The following is a 19,488-nucleotide window of genomic DNA, read 5'->3' as shown; positions in this document are numbered from 1 at the left end:
TGAAAAGCGAGGGGGACAAAAATGATGGTGCTGATGGTGCAGGAAACACTTTATTTGCAGAATTTTGAAAAGGGGAAGAGTGTGTTTTGATGTAAAGATAGGGCAAGGTTTCATATGTATTAGAAAAAGGTTACATAGCTGCATGGTTTAATACAAAGTTTCTGGGTCTAGAGTGACTGCTCTGAACTCAGTGAGCTGTATCATTTATTTCAGATAACTGCTGCAAAAGCTTTTATATCAAACTGTACCATTGTGCATTCTGCTTATTGTACAGAATCTAGAACTGTTAACCATGCTGCAGAGAGCTCGACACAGTTTTATTACATCTATTTTTGTAACTGTAAAGTCGCATAGCTTAATGACTCAACCCTCAGATGCCATAAAAATTAATGGAAAGTCTTCCATTGAATCGGTCTGATCTGTATGTTCTCTTTGTTCTCGCAATGTCCAGCTGAAGAGAGGTCAAGGGAACCATGACAACCCTTCAGCATCCTCTAAAATAGCTGTTCTCAATATAAAAATGTCATGACTTCTACACTGAGTATTTTATGCCTTCCCCTGAATATCAAGGCAAGCGCTGGGCTGCCTGGCCTCGCACTTCTGTCTCATTCACATTTCTGACCCCGCTGACTGTCAAGACAGACTTTGAACCTGTCGCTTCATGGATAGTGGAATTGTTACTTCTGCTGAATGGAAGATTGTCTTTTCCCAGCCCTAGGAAAAGAAGGGAGCGTTTCTCTAGCAGCTTGTTGAGTTTATTTTTAAAGGCAACCATTTTGTGGCTGAGCCAGAAGGCAAAACATCAGCCTTATTCCTAGCAGAAATACATTGCTAGCAAGGGACAGGTAAGAGGGTGAGAAATGCATAACAGATACAATTATTGTGAAGCTCTGCACGTTCTCCTACGGATGGCTGTCCTCAACGTGTGAGTCTGTATTACTGCAGCAAATTGAGACACAAGCCCTAGCCAGAGAGGTTTACGCAGATTTAACTCTCCTGTTTCGAAAGGGTTTGGATCCGATTTAAATCTGCCTCCTTGGAAAGAGCTGTGGAGGAATATGAAATACAGTGTGTCTCTCATTAACCACCTGAAGCCTGAATTCATGTATTAGTATATTTTGCAGTGCAGGAGGGTAGGCTGCCAGTCCGAGGTTGCCTAGGGAAGGATGCACAAGTTTCTCGAGTTTGTATGAGCCCACCTTAGGAAAAGAATATAAAAAGGACTGGTATCTTACTCACAGTTTTCCCGTGAAAATCTGAGCATCCCTTGCTTTCTAGGTAAGCTAGTTCTGCTTAACTTTAAACATCTTGTAGGATGTGTGCTATGTAGATAAAGTCCTGTTGAAAACAGTGTGTTTATTAGGCATAAACATATTTCCCTTTAGCAGATGTTCTCATTTCACCACTTTTTTGGTCCCTCCTCCCTCTTACCCCTCTCCCCTCCCCAAACAAACCTGTTTGCTCTGGCCCATGTTCTGGCTTTCATTTTTGTACTTCTTACAGCTATCCAGACCAAAGGTATTACTGAAATGCAGGGTTGTGTTCCACAGATTTTTGGTAGGCGTCCGTGTTAAGATCTAACTGCCAGAAATAAGGTGCTAATGTTTGCAGTGACTCTCCACCCAGTAGTCCGGTGTTTCAGGCACGGAAATGGATTTTTTTTCTCATCTTGGGCTGTGAAGGTCAAAACCATACCTTTGCCAGGGCATGATTGCAGAGCGTTGTGAAAGAGCATCTTCCCTTCGTCTCTGCCCTTTCCACATACATTTATACTTTAAGTCAGATACTTTTTTCCTCCCAGTTTCTGACCTGTTCCTAACCTCCCAGTTTATGCATGTGCTGTGGCCATAGCTGGAGTGGTTTTTAAGTTAGGAACTTGTATATCTGCATTGTGTGCTATAATCTGCATTATCATTTGCAGATGGAGACCCATCTTTCTTGCTGAAAATGGGCTTGTTGTGTGCACATCTTTTTTTACATTTTTGAAATTCATGCAGTTAAATGAATTTCACCCAGTGGTGTGGAGAGTGAGCACATATATCTGATGATAAAGTCCTCTTTCCTGACATTCATAATGTCTGCTGGAATAGGAGGAGGATATGCTGGAATATGCAGTTTTATAATACACTTTTCAGAATCTGAGACAGAAAAGTACACACTCAAATAGTTGTATTTTTGGTAGCTTTTTCTAAAGCTCTTATTCTGTATGGAAATTTATGCAGAAAGTAAGTATGCTGTGCCAGTGCCTAGTGTTTAGGTCCATATGCAGGTTCATGAAATGTATATGTTATTTAGCAAAGTCCATTATTCCTCTGTAGCTAATAGTGTTTATTTTATTACTATTATTAAAATATGAATGTATTTTTACTTGATTTTATTGCCAGCAGAGCTCTTTGAAAAAACATTTTTCTCCTTTATGCTTTCAGATGTCAAATACAAAGGATTCTGCCAGCGCATTAAGCTAACTGATGTGCAGTGACCGATAAATCCTAACTTTATAATAAGTGTCAAATGGTTCCAATTTTTCTTTGTAGTCACTCCATTAACAGAAATCCCGATGGATTTCTTTGGTATTCACATGCATATCAGAACTAATTCTCTGGGAATTCCAGGGCAATTCATCATTTACTCTGTGTTTTATGATGCCAAAAAAATGTTGCATGCATACATTATAAGATGGAAATTTAGGAACAAATTTACAACCAAAAATAGAAATCTGAGATAACTTCTGTTTTTTAGAATATTTTATTAAATCTTCATTTTAGGTTTAGCCCTTTAAAAATAATAGGTTGTTTATGTTCCGGGCTATCAGACTATTTTATGGAAAGGTCTCAGGCAATAGTGAAGTCTTAGGACAAACATGCTGTAACTTTACGAATAAATTAAAGCATTTCAGGAATGGTATTTCTGCTCAATATTAGTGTTGCTCACGACTTTTTTCCACCAGAGAAGATCTGTGGGATTATATAGCTGGAACATTGCAGTTTGTATGGCAATAAACACAACTGGTGCAAAGCAGTTTACATGGTAGGGCTTTGCTTAACTGTTAAAATTGTAACAAAATGGGAAAGAATTTATTATGAGGTCTTTGTTTTAAAAATATTACTGACCTGAAGCAGTTAGGAGCACATCAGTGGCTACTGAATTACAGACATATCGGTAAGAATAGATTTGAAAGCTGTGTCTCTCTTTCGTTACTCACATAAGCTGTTTCAAATATGGGACCCGTCTACATCAAAATGGGACATAGTGACACATAACTGAAGGCTTATTATAAATTGCATTGTCTTACTATTTTTGGTATGAAATAGCTGTATGCTTTTTCCTACCTGTGAAACTAAAATAGCAGTCCATGTTTGTTTAGACCCTGTTGTATTAGTATTGGAATCAAGCCCACAATGTAGGGCTATTAATGAGGAAGAAGAGGAATGAACAAACTGATGGGTTTAGACTTTTATTTCTATTATCTTAAAAATCCTCTAGGTTTTGGCTTGCATATGAAAGCAAGAAAGTACAAGGAACTTGTACTTTGGCTAACTAACATTGGCTCTTATTCTTTGTGTATCAGTGTGAAATATTTTAAAAATATTATTACTTATGAATGCTTTTATTGTTCTATTTTATTCATAATGCTAGGGATTTTCTTTTAAACACTTTAGACAATTCCTTTTACTCTCTGTGCTTTGTAAGGGAATGAATGACTTCTCAAGCCGGAGCTAAAGTTTTGCATGCAAATATTTTTTAAATACTCAATTAACTTGAAAACAAAATAGAAATACAAAGCACACTGGTGGTGATTTTGTGCGAGACAGTTTAGAATTGTTTGGCAAAGTTGGGGAGGTCAGTTTAATGAACAGACAGACAAAATGCCATAGTTCAAAATCAATCTTCTGAGTAGTTGTACTTGCAGTTTGATGATATCTAAAGTAGGTCCTCTCGGCCATTGTCAGTGCAGTAGAAAAATGAAGCATCTTCTCTCTCTCTCTTTTTTTTTTTTTTTTTTTTTTTTTTTTAGTTTTGCCATGTCTTTAATAGTACTTGAAGAATAAAGGAGGATGATGGAGATAACTACATGTAGGGATAAAATTTGAGGTGATAGAAATCAGGTATATAATCCTTTGTTAAGTTATGACATTATTTCGTTATATGTAACATGGGTGTGAAATACTTGCTGTCTTTGGCTTGGGTTGATTTGTGTATCTGTGTTTCTTTTTTGACAAAAACAATGCTTTCTGGATACCCATGCATAAACTCATAAAATAAGCTCTTTGCTACAGAGACAAATGATTCAATCGTCGTCTTCCACTACAACTTCCTGGCAAGCTGAGATGTAAATGCAAATGTTTGTATTTTTGTTCTCATTTTTCAAAGCTTGAGACTTCAAACCCCACAGCAGTCGACATCTAGTTAGGAGGTTGCTTGCCGCTGTTGTGGAGCAGTTAACTTGTAAAGCCAGCTGCCCTCAGTCTGGTAACCCAGCAAAAGCAGGGTTGCAACAAGCATGTGTTTCAGTTATCAATGCTCATCTCTAAGATCTTGTAGTATTTCTGTTCCTTCTTTTTTTTTTTTCAGCCGTTAAGCTTGCTTTCACACAGGACTGGTCTTCCCTGGAGAGCTGGCATGAGCTGTATTTGGAGCATAGCCCCTAATTTGCGTCCGAAGCATTGACAACAATCCCTTCTGTCAGTCAGTCAGGCTGGTGCCTGCAGCTCCACTTCTCCGGACGTTGCGGCACTGGCGGACTGGGTGGCTTGTGAATAGGCCTTTCTTTGCAGCCACGTGCTCGCTGGCGGTGGGGCCACCCGCGTTCTGTGGGCTTTAATTGGGGTGCTGCAATCGAGCTAATTTTGCTCTAGGGACAGTCACAAGCCTTCAGCCTTGTAGAGACCACCTTTAAAAAAAGCACAGTGAACTGCACGCCAACATAAGTGGAAAATGAGCACTTGTTCAGCTTGGTTTGATCCGTTGTGCAGCGCCATCGCTATCCCGCGAGCGGCCCAGGAGCGCGGGTGTGGGAAGGTGCACGGACGAGCGCTGGAGTGTGCTGCGGTCCTCGCCTCGGCTCCACCGGCTCTTAGCTAAGCTGAAGTTCATGTGATATGTTTGGATTTGGAGTGCATCACTCAGTTTCAGAGTCATTACTTTACCTTCAAAAGTTACACCTATTTCCAAGCACGTTTACTACATGAAATTTAACGGTTTCCAGAATTGAGAGGAGACAGACTGATAAATAGGCAGATTTCGTATTGTTCTAAAAAAATGATGGTTTCCCGTCTTGCCCTTCTATCATTACTGTTTCCAGCTCCTATACTCTTAACTGGCAAAGCTTATCAAGGAATAAACAGACTCTGTCTGGGAAAGATAGTCCAAAGCGGGAATTTTTGGTAACCCTTAGAGAGGGATGTTTGTTATGATGGAGTGGCTGGGATTCAGATGTCACGTCGTCTCTTTGGAAGTCATACAGGTTTTCTTATTGCCTGCAACAGCAAGCAAATGGAGGTTAAGTTTTGGGGTTGCTTTTTCTGTTTGGTGTTCATTTTCCTCCCCCGCACTGCAGCACTAGTTATCCCTACTGAGTGTGCAAACCTTGTGAAAGCAGCTCGTTGTGCACGTGGGATCAGCAAGCACGCCCTCAGCCACTGGAAGAGTGTCCAGTTGCGCAGGCAGATGTGTGGAGCTTGTGGCACAGGTGGAGAGTCAAAGTTTCTTCCCCAGCTTGTTGGGAAGTGATGGATGGCAAGGAGGGGGCTGGAGGGAGACGTATGCTCGCTGCCCGCTGAGTGGGTAGCGCTGCTGCTCCGGTAGAAAGGCAGGGTAGCACTGTCGCGCTCTCAAAGGTGCCGTTGTTTTGTCCTCGTAAACTATGCGCTTGCTTAGTGGTGTGGAAGGTTGGTTGTCCGAAGCTCTGGAAAGTGAAGTTCCCAGAAGTGTATTTGCACTAAGGAACCAGATCTTTTAACGTTTGAAACATCTCCCGTTTGAGATCTTTGGCAGGTTGAGAGATGGGAAATACAGTAAAAAATACATAGGTATGTATAGAGGAGGGGGGTGTGTGTATAGATATCTATTTAGTGTAGTTATTTTGCTTCTGCTGCTCTAACAGGTGATGTGCAAGTTGTTTTCCACCTGTACTGTACACAGTAGTTCTAAGAAACGGCAAGCTATTCTGAGTTTTGGGAACGTGAGCTCTACAAAACTTCCTGGGGAATTTGAGATACCTGTTGGTCATGTGGAATTGCACTTTAAAAAAGTAGAGAGTGCTGTTTCACAAAGTCTGAGGTTTAATAGGCTTTCAGTTTGATTTAAACTGGAATTTTTTTTCCAATTCTCTGGAAGTGATGCTTCATTAAAACAGATCTGCCTCTTCAGCATAGTCAAGAACCCTGAGAGCAGGGCCACATGCTTATTTCCAAATGGCAACAGCTTCAGTAAGGTGTGGTTTCTAATTAAAAGACTTCCTCCTAGCTCGTATGCTAAAACTCTCCATTGCAACTTATGTATATTATTAGCATAATTATTTTAAAATTATTTCTCGATTGCTTAGTTTTTTCTTAATATTCAAGACATAATTATATATGTATGTTGCATCTATTAACAGCAACAATGAAATAACACTCTGCAGTGTATTCTTGTTCTTCTCTCAGAATATCCATGAAGTGTAGATTGATACCTTTTAAAGAATGTATGCAATAACATATATGCTTGTCATGGTTTAGCCCCAGCTGGCAACCAAGCACCACGCAGCCGCTCGCTCACTCCTCCCTGGTGGGATGGGGGAGAGAATCGGAAGAGCAAAAGCAAGAAAACTCGAGGGTTGAGATAAAAACAGTTTAATAGGTAAAGCAAAAGCCGTGCACGCAAGCAAAGCAAAGCGAGGAATTCATTCACTCCTTCCCATGGGCAGGCAGGTGTTCAGCCATCTCCAGGAAAGCAGGGCTCCATCACGCGTAATGGTTACTTGGGAAGACAAACGCCATCACTCCAAGTGTCCCCCCCTTCCTTCTTCTTCCCCAGCTTTATATACTGAGCATGACGTCATGTGGTATGGAATAGCCCTTTGGTCAGTTTGGATCAACTGTCCTGGCTGTGTCCCCTCCCAGCTTCCTCCGCACCCGGCAGAGCACAGGAAGCCGAAAAGTCCCTGACCAGTACAGCAACAACCAAAACATCTCTGCACCATCAACACTGTCCTCAGCACAAATCCAAAACATAGCCCCATACCAGCCACCATAAAGAAAACCAACTCTATCTCAGCTGAAACCAGGACAATGCTCTTTCATAAATTAGACAAATAGAGAAACAAAATTACTCCATCTCATCTTTTGGACCTAGTTTAAGTGTGTGCGTACTGTACCAAAAAAATTGTTAATTCACTCTGCCCATCCCCTCGCCTGGCCCTCTGTGGCATACATATCTGAAGTTTAGAAGGATTTCTCATGCCACTTAAAATCCAGCCTGTTTTTGGTTTGGTTTGTTTTTTTTTTTTCCTTATTTATCCATCATTTTAAAAGTATGAATTTTGACTGCAATTACTACATGATTACAATTAGATTTCCTGGCTATAGCCATTTTATTAACAGAGTAGCAATCCTGCCTAGCAAAGCAGACTTTTGGGACTGAGCAAACCCTGTTTCCGCCTCTGGTATATCTTAAGAGACCAACCGGCAGAGTGTCTGTGGGTGGCATAAACTTGCCTGTTAAAGTAATTTGGCTGGAATTGTTTGCAGTCCGGCTGATTGTGCTTATGAGCAAGAAGTTTAATGTTTTAAATTGCTGTTAGTCATTGTCAAGGAAAGCAGGGCCACTCCCAAGTAAATAAGGTCAATGAAATGTATGTAATGACTGGTTATTGGATGAGGGGGCAGCTGCTTGGGAGAACCAGGTAGAATGTGAATATATATGTGTGGGAGGGGAATTGAGGCAAATAGTGACTGGGGGTATATTGTTCCTCTGCTGTGTGTTGCTGTCCCTGCCTTCTCTCTATATGTAGGAATTAGCAAGAACCCACCTGTTTCTGCAGAGGTGCTATGGTACTGCAGTTCCCAGCTGTTCTTGCATGCTCAGGGCTAAGGATTAAGAGGATGACCCAAGAGCTGTGTGCTAGACGTGCTGCAGGGAGGGGGTCTCCCTCAGAGTTGTGGTGTTATCTTTCAATTAGAATTTTAAAATTGATTAACGTCTCTTTCTTTTTCTTTGCCTCTACCATAGGATGGGTCACTGGGAAATATTGATGACCTGGCACAGCAGTATGCAGACTACTATAACACCTGCTTCACGGATGTGTGTGAGAGGATGGAAGAGCTGCGCAAACGGAGGGTTTCCCAAGACCTTGATATGGTATGTAGAGAAGTTCTGACTTTATTAGCAAATGATTGCCATTCATGCCCCAGATGAAGAATCAGTATTTCAGCTTGAAGAGTTCTACCCAGGGAAATAACTATATGTGATTGTGTTCACGCACACAAACATTTCAGCCAACTCAATTAAACATTTGGAAATTAGCAGGATTAGTTTTTTCTAGGTATTTGTTATGATTCATTAAGCCTTGGAGTCTGCATTTCTTAATTCTTCTTTAATTAGACTACTTTTTGCTTGCGCACATTTGCTTGCAAACCTCAACTCTTAGAGGCAAGATAGTGTCTGATGAAAGCATCGTTTCTTTGCTCCAAGATGCTCCCAGCACAACGAAACTGTGTGCTGTTTTTCACTTGCATTGTACGAACTGTTAACGTACTGCTTCTCAGAACTCCAAGGTGCAAATACTGGTTTCAGGCTCCCAAACGTAAGCAATCTTCAATTTTGTGAACCCTTTTCCATTATTACACATTACAGAACCTGTAGCGGGGGACATTGAGTCACCAAGTCCTTCAGGCTGGAAGGGATCTCAGGAGGTCTCTAATCCAACCTTTGGCTCAAAGCATTGTCAACACTGAATTCAAACCAGGTTGCTCAGGGCTTTATCTGATTGGGTTTGAAGACCTCCAAGGATGAAGGCTTTGCAGCCTCTCTGAGCACCTGTTGTACTGCTTCACTGTCTCCATACTTTTCTTTTTCCCTGATATTCTATGAGATACCCCTCATGACAATTTACACCTGTTGTCTCTCATTCTCATGCGGTGCACCACTGTGAAGAACCAGGCTCCATCTTTTTGATAACCTCCCTGTAGGTACCAGCACGCTGCCAGTAAGTCTATTCGAAGCTGTCTTTTCTCCAAGCTGAATCTCCCAGCTCTTCTTGCAGGGCAAGGACTCAAGTCCTTCAGCACCTTGGTGGCCCTTTCCTGGACTTATTCAAGTTTATCAATGCCTGCCTAGCACGCAGGACTGCAGAGCCAGAGGTGGTGGTCCAAGCATGGCCTGACAGGTGCCAGGGAAAGGGGAAGAATCGCTTCCCTTGATCTCCTGGCTACGCTGCTGTTGACACGGTGTGGGATGCTGCTGGCTGTCATTGCTGCCCGGGCATGCTGCTGGCTCATGCTAAGCCTACTGTCCCTCAGGCCTTTTCTACAGAGTAGGCTGGCCCAGCCAGTCAGTCCCCAGCCTGTGCTGGTGCATGGGCTCGCTCCTTAGGAGCAGGACTTTGCATTTGTCCAAGCTGAATTTCATGAGGTTCCTGCCAGGCCACTCTGAGTGGCAGCCCTGCCCTCAAGTGTATTGACTGCAGTCCAGGGTGGGCATCATCCATTGCCTTGATGGGGTGCCCTCTGTTTTCTCCTCAGGTATCTAACAAGATAGGCCCCTGCACTACTCTGCTTGTAACTGGCCTCCAAGTACAGCACATTAAACACTTCTCTTAAAGCCCAACTAGCCAGTTTTTCACCCATTCAGTTGGGTAGACTCCCTGGGGAGTCCCACTTTAGCCAAAACTAATCTATATGCAGGTCATCTCCATACCTCATTTTTGTTAGGTTTAAGAAGGAACCTTTTAGGCGGCCTATCACAAAAACATCATGTGTTTTCACTTGTTGGGCAATTTCCTTACTGTACTGTAACATTAGTAAATGTTTGTCACTACTTAGGGTGTGTATCTATTACTGATTGCTGTGCTTTTTCCATTGTAAACTTCTTTATTAGTTTTCATAACATTCATAAAGATCATCTGTGACAGAGAAAAAAGCTTTTAGGTCTGCTTTGTTAGGTCTTCAGTGGTTAAGTTTGTGTTTCCCAACAGTATCATATGTTTTTACATACAGACTTAGAGATATTTCCTTAAAGTCTTGTCTCGCAGAAAACAGGTTACTCATAACCATACAGAAACTCATAACCAAGGTCTGGTTAATACCTCTATTGAGGCACAGTGCCGTGGCAGAACCAGCATGGGATCTGATCACAGTTCTGCAGTTCCTCTACAAGATCAAATCCTTTAAGACAAATTTGGGACCTGAAGTTGTGTAATGGTGTCTTCTACCTTTGCTTCCCCAGATCCTAGCACTGACCAGCAGCAGGGAGTGGTTTGCATCCTTTCTCTAGCAGCTGTACCTGATGATGTGGATTACTTAAGGCTACTTCCTTTCTTTTTGGGATTCCAATTTAGCAACTGAGAGGCTTCCAGAGCTTGTACGGACTACGAACTGCAGTTACGGCTGCAATAATCAAGGCAGAGAGAGTCATCTCCTCTGCCCCACTGAAGTTAGCTAGTTCCTTCTTTATTTTTAAATGAAAAAAAAAAAAAAGCAAATGTATTCTGCAGATCTATTGCTGCCAAGAAGTTCCAAGTGTTAAACAAAAGGTTATTGCAGGAAATCCCTTTGTAGACAGACCCTTGAGGCTTCTGTGCAAGGAAACTGATGGCACAGAATCGTGGTGCTTGTGAAAACCCCCATGCTCAGCATACCTGGTATTCTGGGTGGCTGTTGGCAGCAACGAAATCCCCTTTCCTGGCACTCTTGGAAGGCAGCTCCTGTGCTGGGTGATGAAGCATGCCTTATGGCGGGAGAGGGCTCCCTTCTATTTAGACAGATGGGCCTAATTTGGCTCCCTTCACTTCCAAAGCTGCAGAAGCCAGCCTGGGGAAAGCCATGTGAGCTTAATTAACTCACATCAAAGGTGCAGAGCTTCACACTGGTTTAAATAGATGTGAGCTAACCCAAGACAGACCAGTGAGTGATTCACTAGCTCATTCTGCTCAAGAGAAGCTATAGTCAGAGAAAGTGGCTGTGTGAAAAGACATCCTGGAGATGCCTCTTCAGTGGCTCTCATATTGAGTTTGCTCACGCTAGTAGTCCAGTGATGACTTCTTGAACTGTCAGGTCAGAGAGAAGGTATTGCAGTTGAAAATGAAATTAGGGCTCAATTTTTGCTACATCCATCACCACTATAATACAGTTTCTGGACGTCAAATAGCCATTCTGCTGATAACACATGAGACTATAGATATTAGCTCGCTTCCACAACAACAGCATCCAAACAACACTGACTGCAGCTGAAACTTGCTCTCATCAGTAAGTAGGCAGGCTTGACTTAGGTACACAGGAAGCGGGAAGTGGCCATGTTGACTAGAATGCATTTTCAGTGTGATAGAGGAGTATGCCTGTTTATAATCTGCTGTAGAAGCAGGAGTTGGTTTAAACAGCAGAGCTGCTGAAGTGACTGCGAAAGTACTAATGTGAAAGAACAGAAGAGCGACTCATTTGTTGAGATGTTTTTCCTCTTTTTACAGCTTGAGGAAAGGTAGTATATTTGCAGAGGTTTTGGAATAGTGAATGGGGAGTAATGCTGGGGGAAATGCCAGCTTCATAGCATATCCTAGATGTGCTATGATAGCAAAATATATGCACCAGATAGCAAATATATGCAGCCCCAAAATTATTATGCACCAATATTATTGGGCTGCTAGGCTAGCCTGGCTTTGCTCTGCCATACGTTGGTCTCCTAGCAGGGGTGAGGAGGGACAGTGCTGTCTATATACCCTCTCTTCCCAGCAGTGGGGTCATGCCAGAGCTGGAGGTAGGCAGTACTTCTGCTCTTCCTCCCCTGACCCCCCCACCGATGGTCTTCTCCCTCTCTTTAGCAAGATCCTAGAGCAGAGCAGAGCTGATATGCATGTAGTGCTAGTGCAAATTTCCAGGGTTTTGCTGAAGTGAAGGTTACTGAATCATGAGAAGGGGATAGCATAGGATAAACCCAACGGCTGCACTGAGATCAGGTCTAAATGAGGAATAAGGGGGCAGGGGGGAGAGTCTCTGTTGACAGCTATTTCAAAGCTATAGATCCCGTGTGCAAAAAAATTCATAAAGCAAAAGGTATTGGGATACATCTTGAGAATTTATAATCATGAAAGATCAGGCCATCAGCAGCTGTGATATAGGTGGAAGACTGCAGCGTGATTTTTGGATGGCAGTTCTGATGTCTTCCTCTGAAATGCAGTATGAGTGATAAATAATACGTAGCAGAAACACAAAAGGCCAAAGTTAGGTTTGGAGCTGCTTTTACTGAATGCTCTGAACAAAGAGAAAGAGTGGGTCACCCCAGGGGTCGAAGCATCCTCTAAAAGTTGCACAGAGAGGTTGTGTCAGGAGGAGCAGTGTACTAACAAAGAAGTGCCTGAGCTGGCAGAGCTTTGCCAGGAACATGTCTGTAGCGCTGGCTTGCCCAGATTGCCCTTTGTAGCGTTTCCACTGGAAGGACAGAAATATGAACTGTTTATTGCTGCTTCTGTACACTTTGAAATAATTTTAAGCTGTTTGGGAGTAAGTGTTGATATCTTGGTTGTATATTGTACTTTCTAATCAGCTCTCCAACCTTTCCTATCAGACCACGGCCATTTCAGTCTGGATATCCTGCTCTGGAGTTGAATTTTTTTAAAAAAATCACTTGGTAAAATTGTTTGGGAGAGCAGCATATCTTGTAACAAAACAGTAGCTGCAGATGGAGCTGAACACGGAGTATTTTTCCAAATGGTAGTGCCGTCAAGGATTGTTAGTTGTCCCTAACCACGGTAACTGCTTTTTGTGTTTGGAATTTTGCCTCTGTTTTTGTAATGGAGAATGTGCTTGGGTTTGGACATTAATGTTTGTGAACAGCATGGGAGTTGCCCACGTTTCCTAGTATTTGGCCTATTCCTGTGAACCATGTGGTTTTTTGGCTGAGGAAAAACTTCAGTCGGAGTAAATATAGTGGATTTTCAGGCCCATAATGGATGTATCACTGGTAATATTGAGCTGGACATCTGCTAAAATGCAGTTATGGCCAGAAAAGTGACTCTGAGGATGGTACCTCATTACTGCTCGTATCTGCTTCCTTTGTGTCTTCGGGATCATATCTGCCTGGCTTGCTGACAAAACCAGGTTCGCCTTGCCTGTCAGCAGGGCAGGATGGCACTGATACAGCTGTGAAAGAGCAAACTGCATTCTGTTGTCTCATCCATCACTGACAGCGGCCAGCTAACTGCTGCTGCCAAGGTTTGTATTGTAGCTGATGATCTTGAAGTCAAAGAACAGCTTGAGGTTTTCTGATGGACTCCGACAGCTATGGTTGTGGCATTGAGAAGTTGCACTAATCTTTTGACTTGTAAATTACATAAATTTAAAATGAATGCCACTGGAAAGCTATAAGGCACGCAAGTATACCTTTTTTGTTTCTCCATCCATTTAATTCATTTCAATGTGTAAAAGGGGAAACATTCAGAATCTGTCTATATACATGGTGGTAATGTACAGTGCATATTTTTGACAAATTGACTTGCCTAATCCCGTGTGTTTTTACAGTATCTGCACATATACAGATGCAAAGTCGGAAAATAGAAATGAACACAAAACCAACATAAGTTTCTTGCCTTGCTGCCCAACATGTATGTAGTCCTCAGGTCTTGGCTGTGCATGGTTTTGAAAGGTGCTCAGCAACTAGTTGTTTGGTCACAAATGGAGTTGACCATCTAGACAATGTCATCACGTATATATGTCCAGCGAGGCAGAGTGGAGGAAAAGCAGCACGAGTAGAGTAATTAGTAATTTGAGTGATAGAGTAATTGGGCTTTAACCTTTTTAGAGGTGTGTGCTTCTGTGTGCTGATACTGTGTGCTGCTGCTTGGCGATACCATAAGACTACTTGAGAAACTAGCCAACCTGCACTAAAGGAGAATAAAATGCCCAGAACTGTTGCAGTCAGTAATTGATGCGTATTTAAGAAATCTCCATGGGAGTTACCCACTGAGGCTGGAGTTACGATGCTGAACGTATTTGTGGAATCTGCCTGTGCCTGCGCTATAGCTGGCTCTAGCCACGTCCTCTATTCTTTGCATCTTACATACATTAAAATCTCAGGATCCTAAAATAGACTGCTTATTCCCTGCCATGAAATGATCAGCTCTGCTTTGCAAATGCAATAGTGGCTGCTTTTACCTTTGTCCTGAGAGGACACCTCTATATCTTGCTGGAACAGAATCCCACTGTTCTGTTTTGTCTTGCTGGCTGAGAGAGGCCCTCCAAAGTATAAACAACATCTGAGTTGGATTAAAAAGGTATCTACAGCACAAAAAAAGAGCTGGAGAACACACAGATAAGACTTCCTAAATTTTGGAGAGTTTCCAGGCCTTATCAGGCAGACACACAAAAGAAAAAGTAGCAGTAAAAGACATAGACTTTCAAGCATTATTTTTTCTCCAGTATAGCTTGAATAGAGGGGGTTTTGTCTGAATATGAGGTACATAAAGTAGATTTACATAGAAAATATATAATAGAGATTTACTATGCGTGCAGTCTCAATCTCTCAACATTTTAGGCTTTATCTCCATAAGTTAAATTCATAGTCATTTTTTCATCATTAATGGAGCTTTTCAAAGGTAGACACAATGGAAATTCTGGAACAGACAGGCTATTTTTAGTGTCTCATGTATCACACACCAAGACAGCAAAGGCATTTAAATACAGAGAAGGCATTAAGCATGAAAATAAAGCAAGGCCTGTTCCATGCACAGCAAAGCGAATACCGTTCTTAAAACAGTTCTTAGTCCACTTCTTACTAGCAGACTAAGTAAAAATCTCTCAACTTTCTGTAAGCTAATGATCTCCTGCAGTCTCACCACTGTTTTTGTTGGAAGCCCATTTATGAATAATTCCTTAAGCAAAATCTGTCTATTTATAGGCAGAGTTTATAGGCTGGAGACTCAGCGCACTGCACAGCTATGGTGGTTTGGGTGACCTTATCTTCCTTTCATATGTTTGGAGGGTCCTTGCTTTTTGGAGCAGGATCTTCAGTTTGACGCTTCTGGTTTTCTGAAAATGTTTGTGTTTTTGGCAGTGTCAGTGTTATGAGAAGAACAGGTTGTCAAAGGTAATTGTTATTTTTTCTGAACTGGTAATACCATTATGAATAAAATAATATTTATGTTATAAATAGAAAAGATAACTCACTTTTAGTAGTCTGACTGGTAATTGTGGAGGCAAGAAATTCTCCTTAGTGTTATACATGTTTTTCTAGCTATCCTTAATCTTTTAGCATCATCTGTAGTGATTTTCTTGTCTTTTTACATTCGGCAGGACTTTTACTTTGAACCTAAGATCAGTTGAATATATTCTTACTGTGCTGTTCTTTTATCCTAGAAGCAGTGCGTATCTGCTGGAACTGACAGACTAGATTTGTATTAACTCTGTGATTTAATCTCATCGGAGCCTGAGGAGTTTGGGGGGAGAGGGGAACTGGTTGACTAACTTCAGCTCCCTTTGTGTGGTGTGGTTCCCCCCCCCCCCCCCCCCCTTTCTCCCCTTTGAATTTAAAAATGACAGCAAAAATGGAAATGTACAGTGTCATGCTATCTGGACCATTAGGTAAATTTCATTGCAAAGGATATGACTGTTAAAAAAGAAAGCAAATATAATTGTCATTTAAGAAGGTACATGTCTGAAGAAAAAAAAAAAAAAACACAACAGAAAAACCAAAACCAACAAACAAACAAATAAAAAAACCTCAAAACACCCAAACTCTGTGGTGAACAGTTTCTGTGGTGTGCAGCCCAGCTTGCCATTCGCATATTACTAGAAGAATTCCAAAATACCCAGCTGAGTGGCATTACTCTGGGAAGGACAGCAATGTATATTGGCTGGGTCAGAAGACTATCAGACTTTTGTAACGTGGTAGCAGCTAAACCAACAGAAGAATGAACCTAGAAGGTGTAATAGTCTTGTATTTAGATTGCTTCTCTTTGTCCTTGTATAGCTTTGGCCAGACTCCCCAGGCAGGCTCTATGTACCCTCCTTCCATCCCGCAGCCGCTGCTATCCAGTCCATCTATGTGTGCTGAAGATCGCTGACGGCAACTTCAGATGTCAAGTAATTTTTGTGCTAGCTTGCATTTCTTCTGAGTCTTTGGGTGGAGAAACACCACCCTGGGTCCTCAAGGAATAGTAAGGATATCGCTCAAGACAGAAGTCTTGAAGTTAGTGAGGTATTCAAAAACCGCACTTGTAAGAACCATAACAGCCTTGCAGGTCATCAGGGAAAACAAACAGGTCTTAATCAAGAATAAATCAAGAGCATGTTGTGATGAGAATGAGAAACACATCATGAGTATTTGTGCACATCTGGATATGCTTTGGAATGTCTGTTTCTCTGCAGCAGAAGGACGCTCCTCCAACAAAGATGCCCAGAGGAAGGCAGGCCTCCATCTGCAAATTCAAAGGGGTTGGTTTCTTTTTTTTTTTTTTTTTTTCTGTTTTTGCCAGCCTGGCCCCGCTCTTCATGATGTAAGTTCTGATGTTGCACAGCTACTCTCCTTTGATCTCTCCATGCTTTATCTTCTCTCAGTGTTGTGTAGTTTTCCTGTTTCAGCAGGGTCGCCTGAAGCACACAGAAAAATGCTCTGTTTCAAACAAGATGGTCTGTGAATTTTGTGTTTGAAGAACTCAAGCAGTTTGAAGAGATGTGATTTCTTTGGTGATTGATCAATCTGTTTTCCACAAAATAATAAAAAGGAATGGCTATCAGCTGGAACCCCCTCTTCCTAACTGCCATATGTCATATCCCTCTTGATTTATATTTGTAAGTTTTCCCCAACAGTTTAGATTGCAGCTGTATCTTACATAAGGGAACAAAGTAATTTGGGAGTACTACATCCAGATATTCCCTGACTCTGAGTCTTTTTTGGCTGTTCAAGCAAATTGAGTTGGGGAAGGCAATAGTCCTGTAAAAAATATACGTATGAATGTAAATGGGTAATATTTTGCCAAAGGATTCAATTTCAGTACCTTATCAGATGGATTAATTTCTTGTGTTGCTGGGCATGATGAACAAAATCAGTCATGGATTAGAAACTAATTAAAGAAGAAAGACTTGAATTGATTGGCAAAATTTGAAATTCATAAGTTGCTTACAAAACACATACTGGTAATTTTTTGTTTATGTCTGTGCCTTTTGCTTGTTGCTGTTGAAGTTCCTGATAAGACCATCATTATAATAATTTTATTTAGGCTCCATGTGAAATAGTGGCAGTATGGTTGTGTACCCAGGCTCATTTAAGGGTGTAAAGAAGGCAGTGTTTTCAGGAATAAAGTCTTATTAAATCAGTGGATATAGCTGTGGAAAAATACACAAGCTTTTAAGCATATAAGGTTTTATTCACAAGCCATCCAGGTAAATTAGGAAGACAAAAAAGCTAGGAAAAGAAAAATCAGAATTTGGAAGCTTCCTTTAAGACAAACTAGTCTCATAAATTAAACAGTATTTGAAAGCAGTCCATCTCCCCTTCACCTCCAAGGGGCACATGTTTCAGGCTTCAGTCAGCTTTCTGTCTTGGCGCATCTACAGACCTGTTCAGGTTTCTCCTCGTTCTGGTCTCCCAGCAAAGGTTAAGCCATAGTTCAAGTCCATTTTGACAGAAGAGAGAGCTTTTAAAGTTTTGCAGCATGTGGGAGGCGCTGAAAGTCATGCAAATGAGAAGTAAGAAGGAAGTCAGTCATCAAGTTGCTTTATGTTCATGTGGTTAACTACTGAAAGCCACATAATTGGAGCCTTCAGTTGCTAGCCTACACAGAAGCTCACAAAATAGTTTTATTTCTCCTTTGTATAGCATTTTCCACCCTCTAAGTCCTTTAAAAACATTAATTAGCCTTTGTTGCGTCCTTTGAGGTTGGTAATCTGAGTACCATTATCCCTATTCAGGCCTCGCCTCCCTGATATTCAGCTGCTGATGAAGATTTACCTATGTAATTCCCTAATTCCTCCTCTGTAACTAAGTTTGCAACCAAGTAGCACGAGATTTAGAAGTTCAGAACAATGTAATAATAGCCAATGGCATTAGTCTGGTCTGCCCCCAGTGTAGCTGTAAACAAATACTGGCCACCCGAGCTAATTACGCAGTGCATGGGCAGTGAGTGACAGACAATCTAGGTGACCTGTGGCTCAAGCCTAAAGTCCAGTCCACTATCCCACACTTTAAAAAAAAAAAAAACAGAAGTCAGATGTATCTTAAAATTGTGCCAGACTTATAGCATTCTTGATCTACCATCTTTCAGAGAACTGTTCTCTTCTCCTCTGGAGTATGGAGGTCTGGTGAAGAGTCTAGCTCTACCGGTCAGTAGCTCACTGCCAGCCATCTCTTCTTCTACCGTCCTGCCTCTACTTTACATGACTGTCTGATGCATGGCGGGGATAATGCTAGTACAAACGCAGAGGCTGAGAGCTGTGCTACTTCACTGTGGAGCGGGCTTATGTTTCTTCAACAATGCATTAGTTTCACTGGAATAATGTTAGCTGGTGATGGCTGAAAAAAATGCTATTTCATTAAGCCCCAAACTAAATACTTCATTTTGAACACCTGTGGGAAAGTATGAGAAATGAAGGTCATGGTGTGCAAAGTATTAGGAGGTGGTGGTTTGATCCAGCAGTGTAGAAAACCAAAGTCTGGTTCTCTCCTCTGCCTGAGGAAACTTGAACTCTTATCTCCTATCTTGAAGCAGAGTGCTCTGCAATTTAATATTCTGTAATCTTCTTAACCTTATCTGTTGATCAACCCTATTCGCATATATAAACAGTTCCTGGTGTAGCAACGGGAATACCAGTGTCTCATCTTCCAGGTAGGCATCTTCTCGACAAAGCTAGTGAATCTTTTCTTCCTCACTTGCAGGTTAAATAATTTAAATATTTTGAACAGGGTTCAAGAGCTTTATTAGGAACAGAGTAGGAATATGAATCTTAGCCTAATGGTGTTTGGCTCCTTTTTTATTATTTTACATGTTTTGGTTACTTCACATCGGAATGATACTCTAAAAAGGAGCCAAGCTGCTGACCCTCTAGCAAAATTCAAGTTTGTTTTTCTTGATTGCTGTTTTTGACTCCATAACTAGTTTGGATAACTTTTTGTTTGTAGGATAGACAATAGGAGGCAAATTATCTTCCTTGATCTCTTTGTTTATGAGTAGCCTCCCAAGTTAACAGCAAGACTAGAACTTAGCTTAACGCTAGGCTGGATGAGCATTTCAGGGGACTTGGTAACTTTATGTGGTTTTCCTCTTTTGAACTAAGTTATGTTTAGTGTTAGTGGATTAGTTTTGTTGTG

General features: G+C 41.5%; 1 protein-coding gene across 5 annotated transcripts in view; it reads left to right on the top strand.

Annotated features, from left to right (window-relative positions):
- LOC142408474 (SAM and SH3 domain-containing protein 1-like) overlaps positions 1–19,488 on the top strand; it is a 584,518-nt gene that overhangs the window by 473,526 nt on the left and 91,504 nt on the right. For all 5 annotated transcript variants that reach the window (XM_075499035.1, XM_075499034.1, XM_075499037.1 and 2 more), the window contains one exon: positions 8,209–8,337. In XM_075499035.1, the coding sequence (XP_075355150.1) occupies positions 8,209–8,337 (129 nt within the window). The remainder of the gene's footprint in view (positions 1–8,208; positions 8,338–19,488) is intronic.

Source organism: Mycteria americana, chromosome 3 (assembly GCF_035582795.1).
Source record: "Mycteria americana isolate JAX WOST 10 ecotype Jacksonville Zoo and Gardens chromosome 3, USCA_MyAme_1.0, whole genome shotgun sequence".
NCBI classification, from domain to species: domain Eukaryota; kingdom Metazoa; phylum Chordata; class Aves; order Ciconiiformes; family Ciconiidae; genus Mycteria; species Mycteria americana.
The sequence above is the reverse complement of the archived record's forward strand: the minus strand, read 5'-3'. Positions and strand labels throughout refer to the sequence as shown.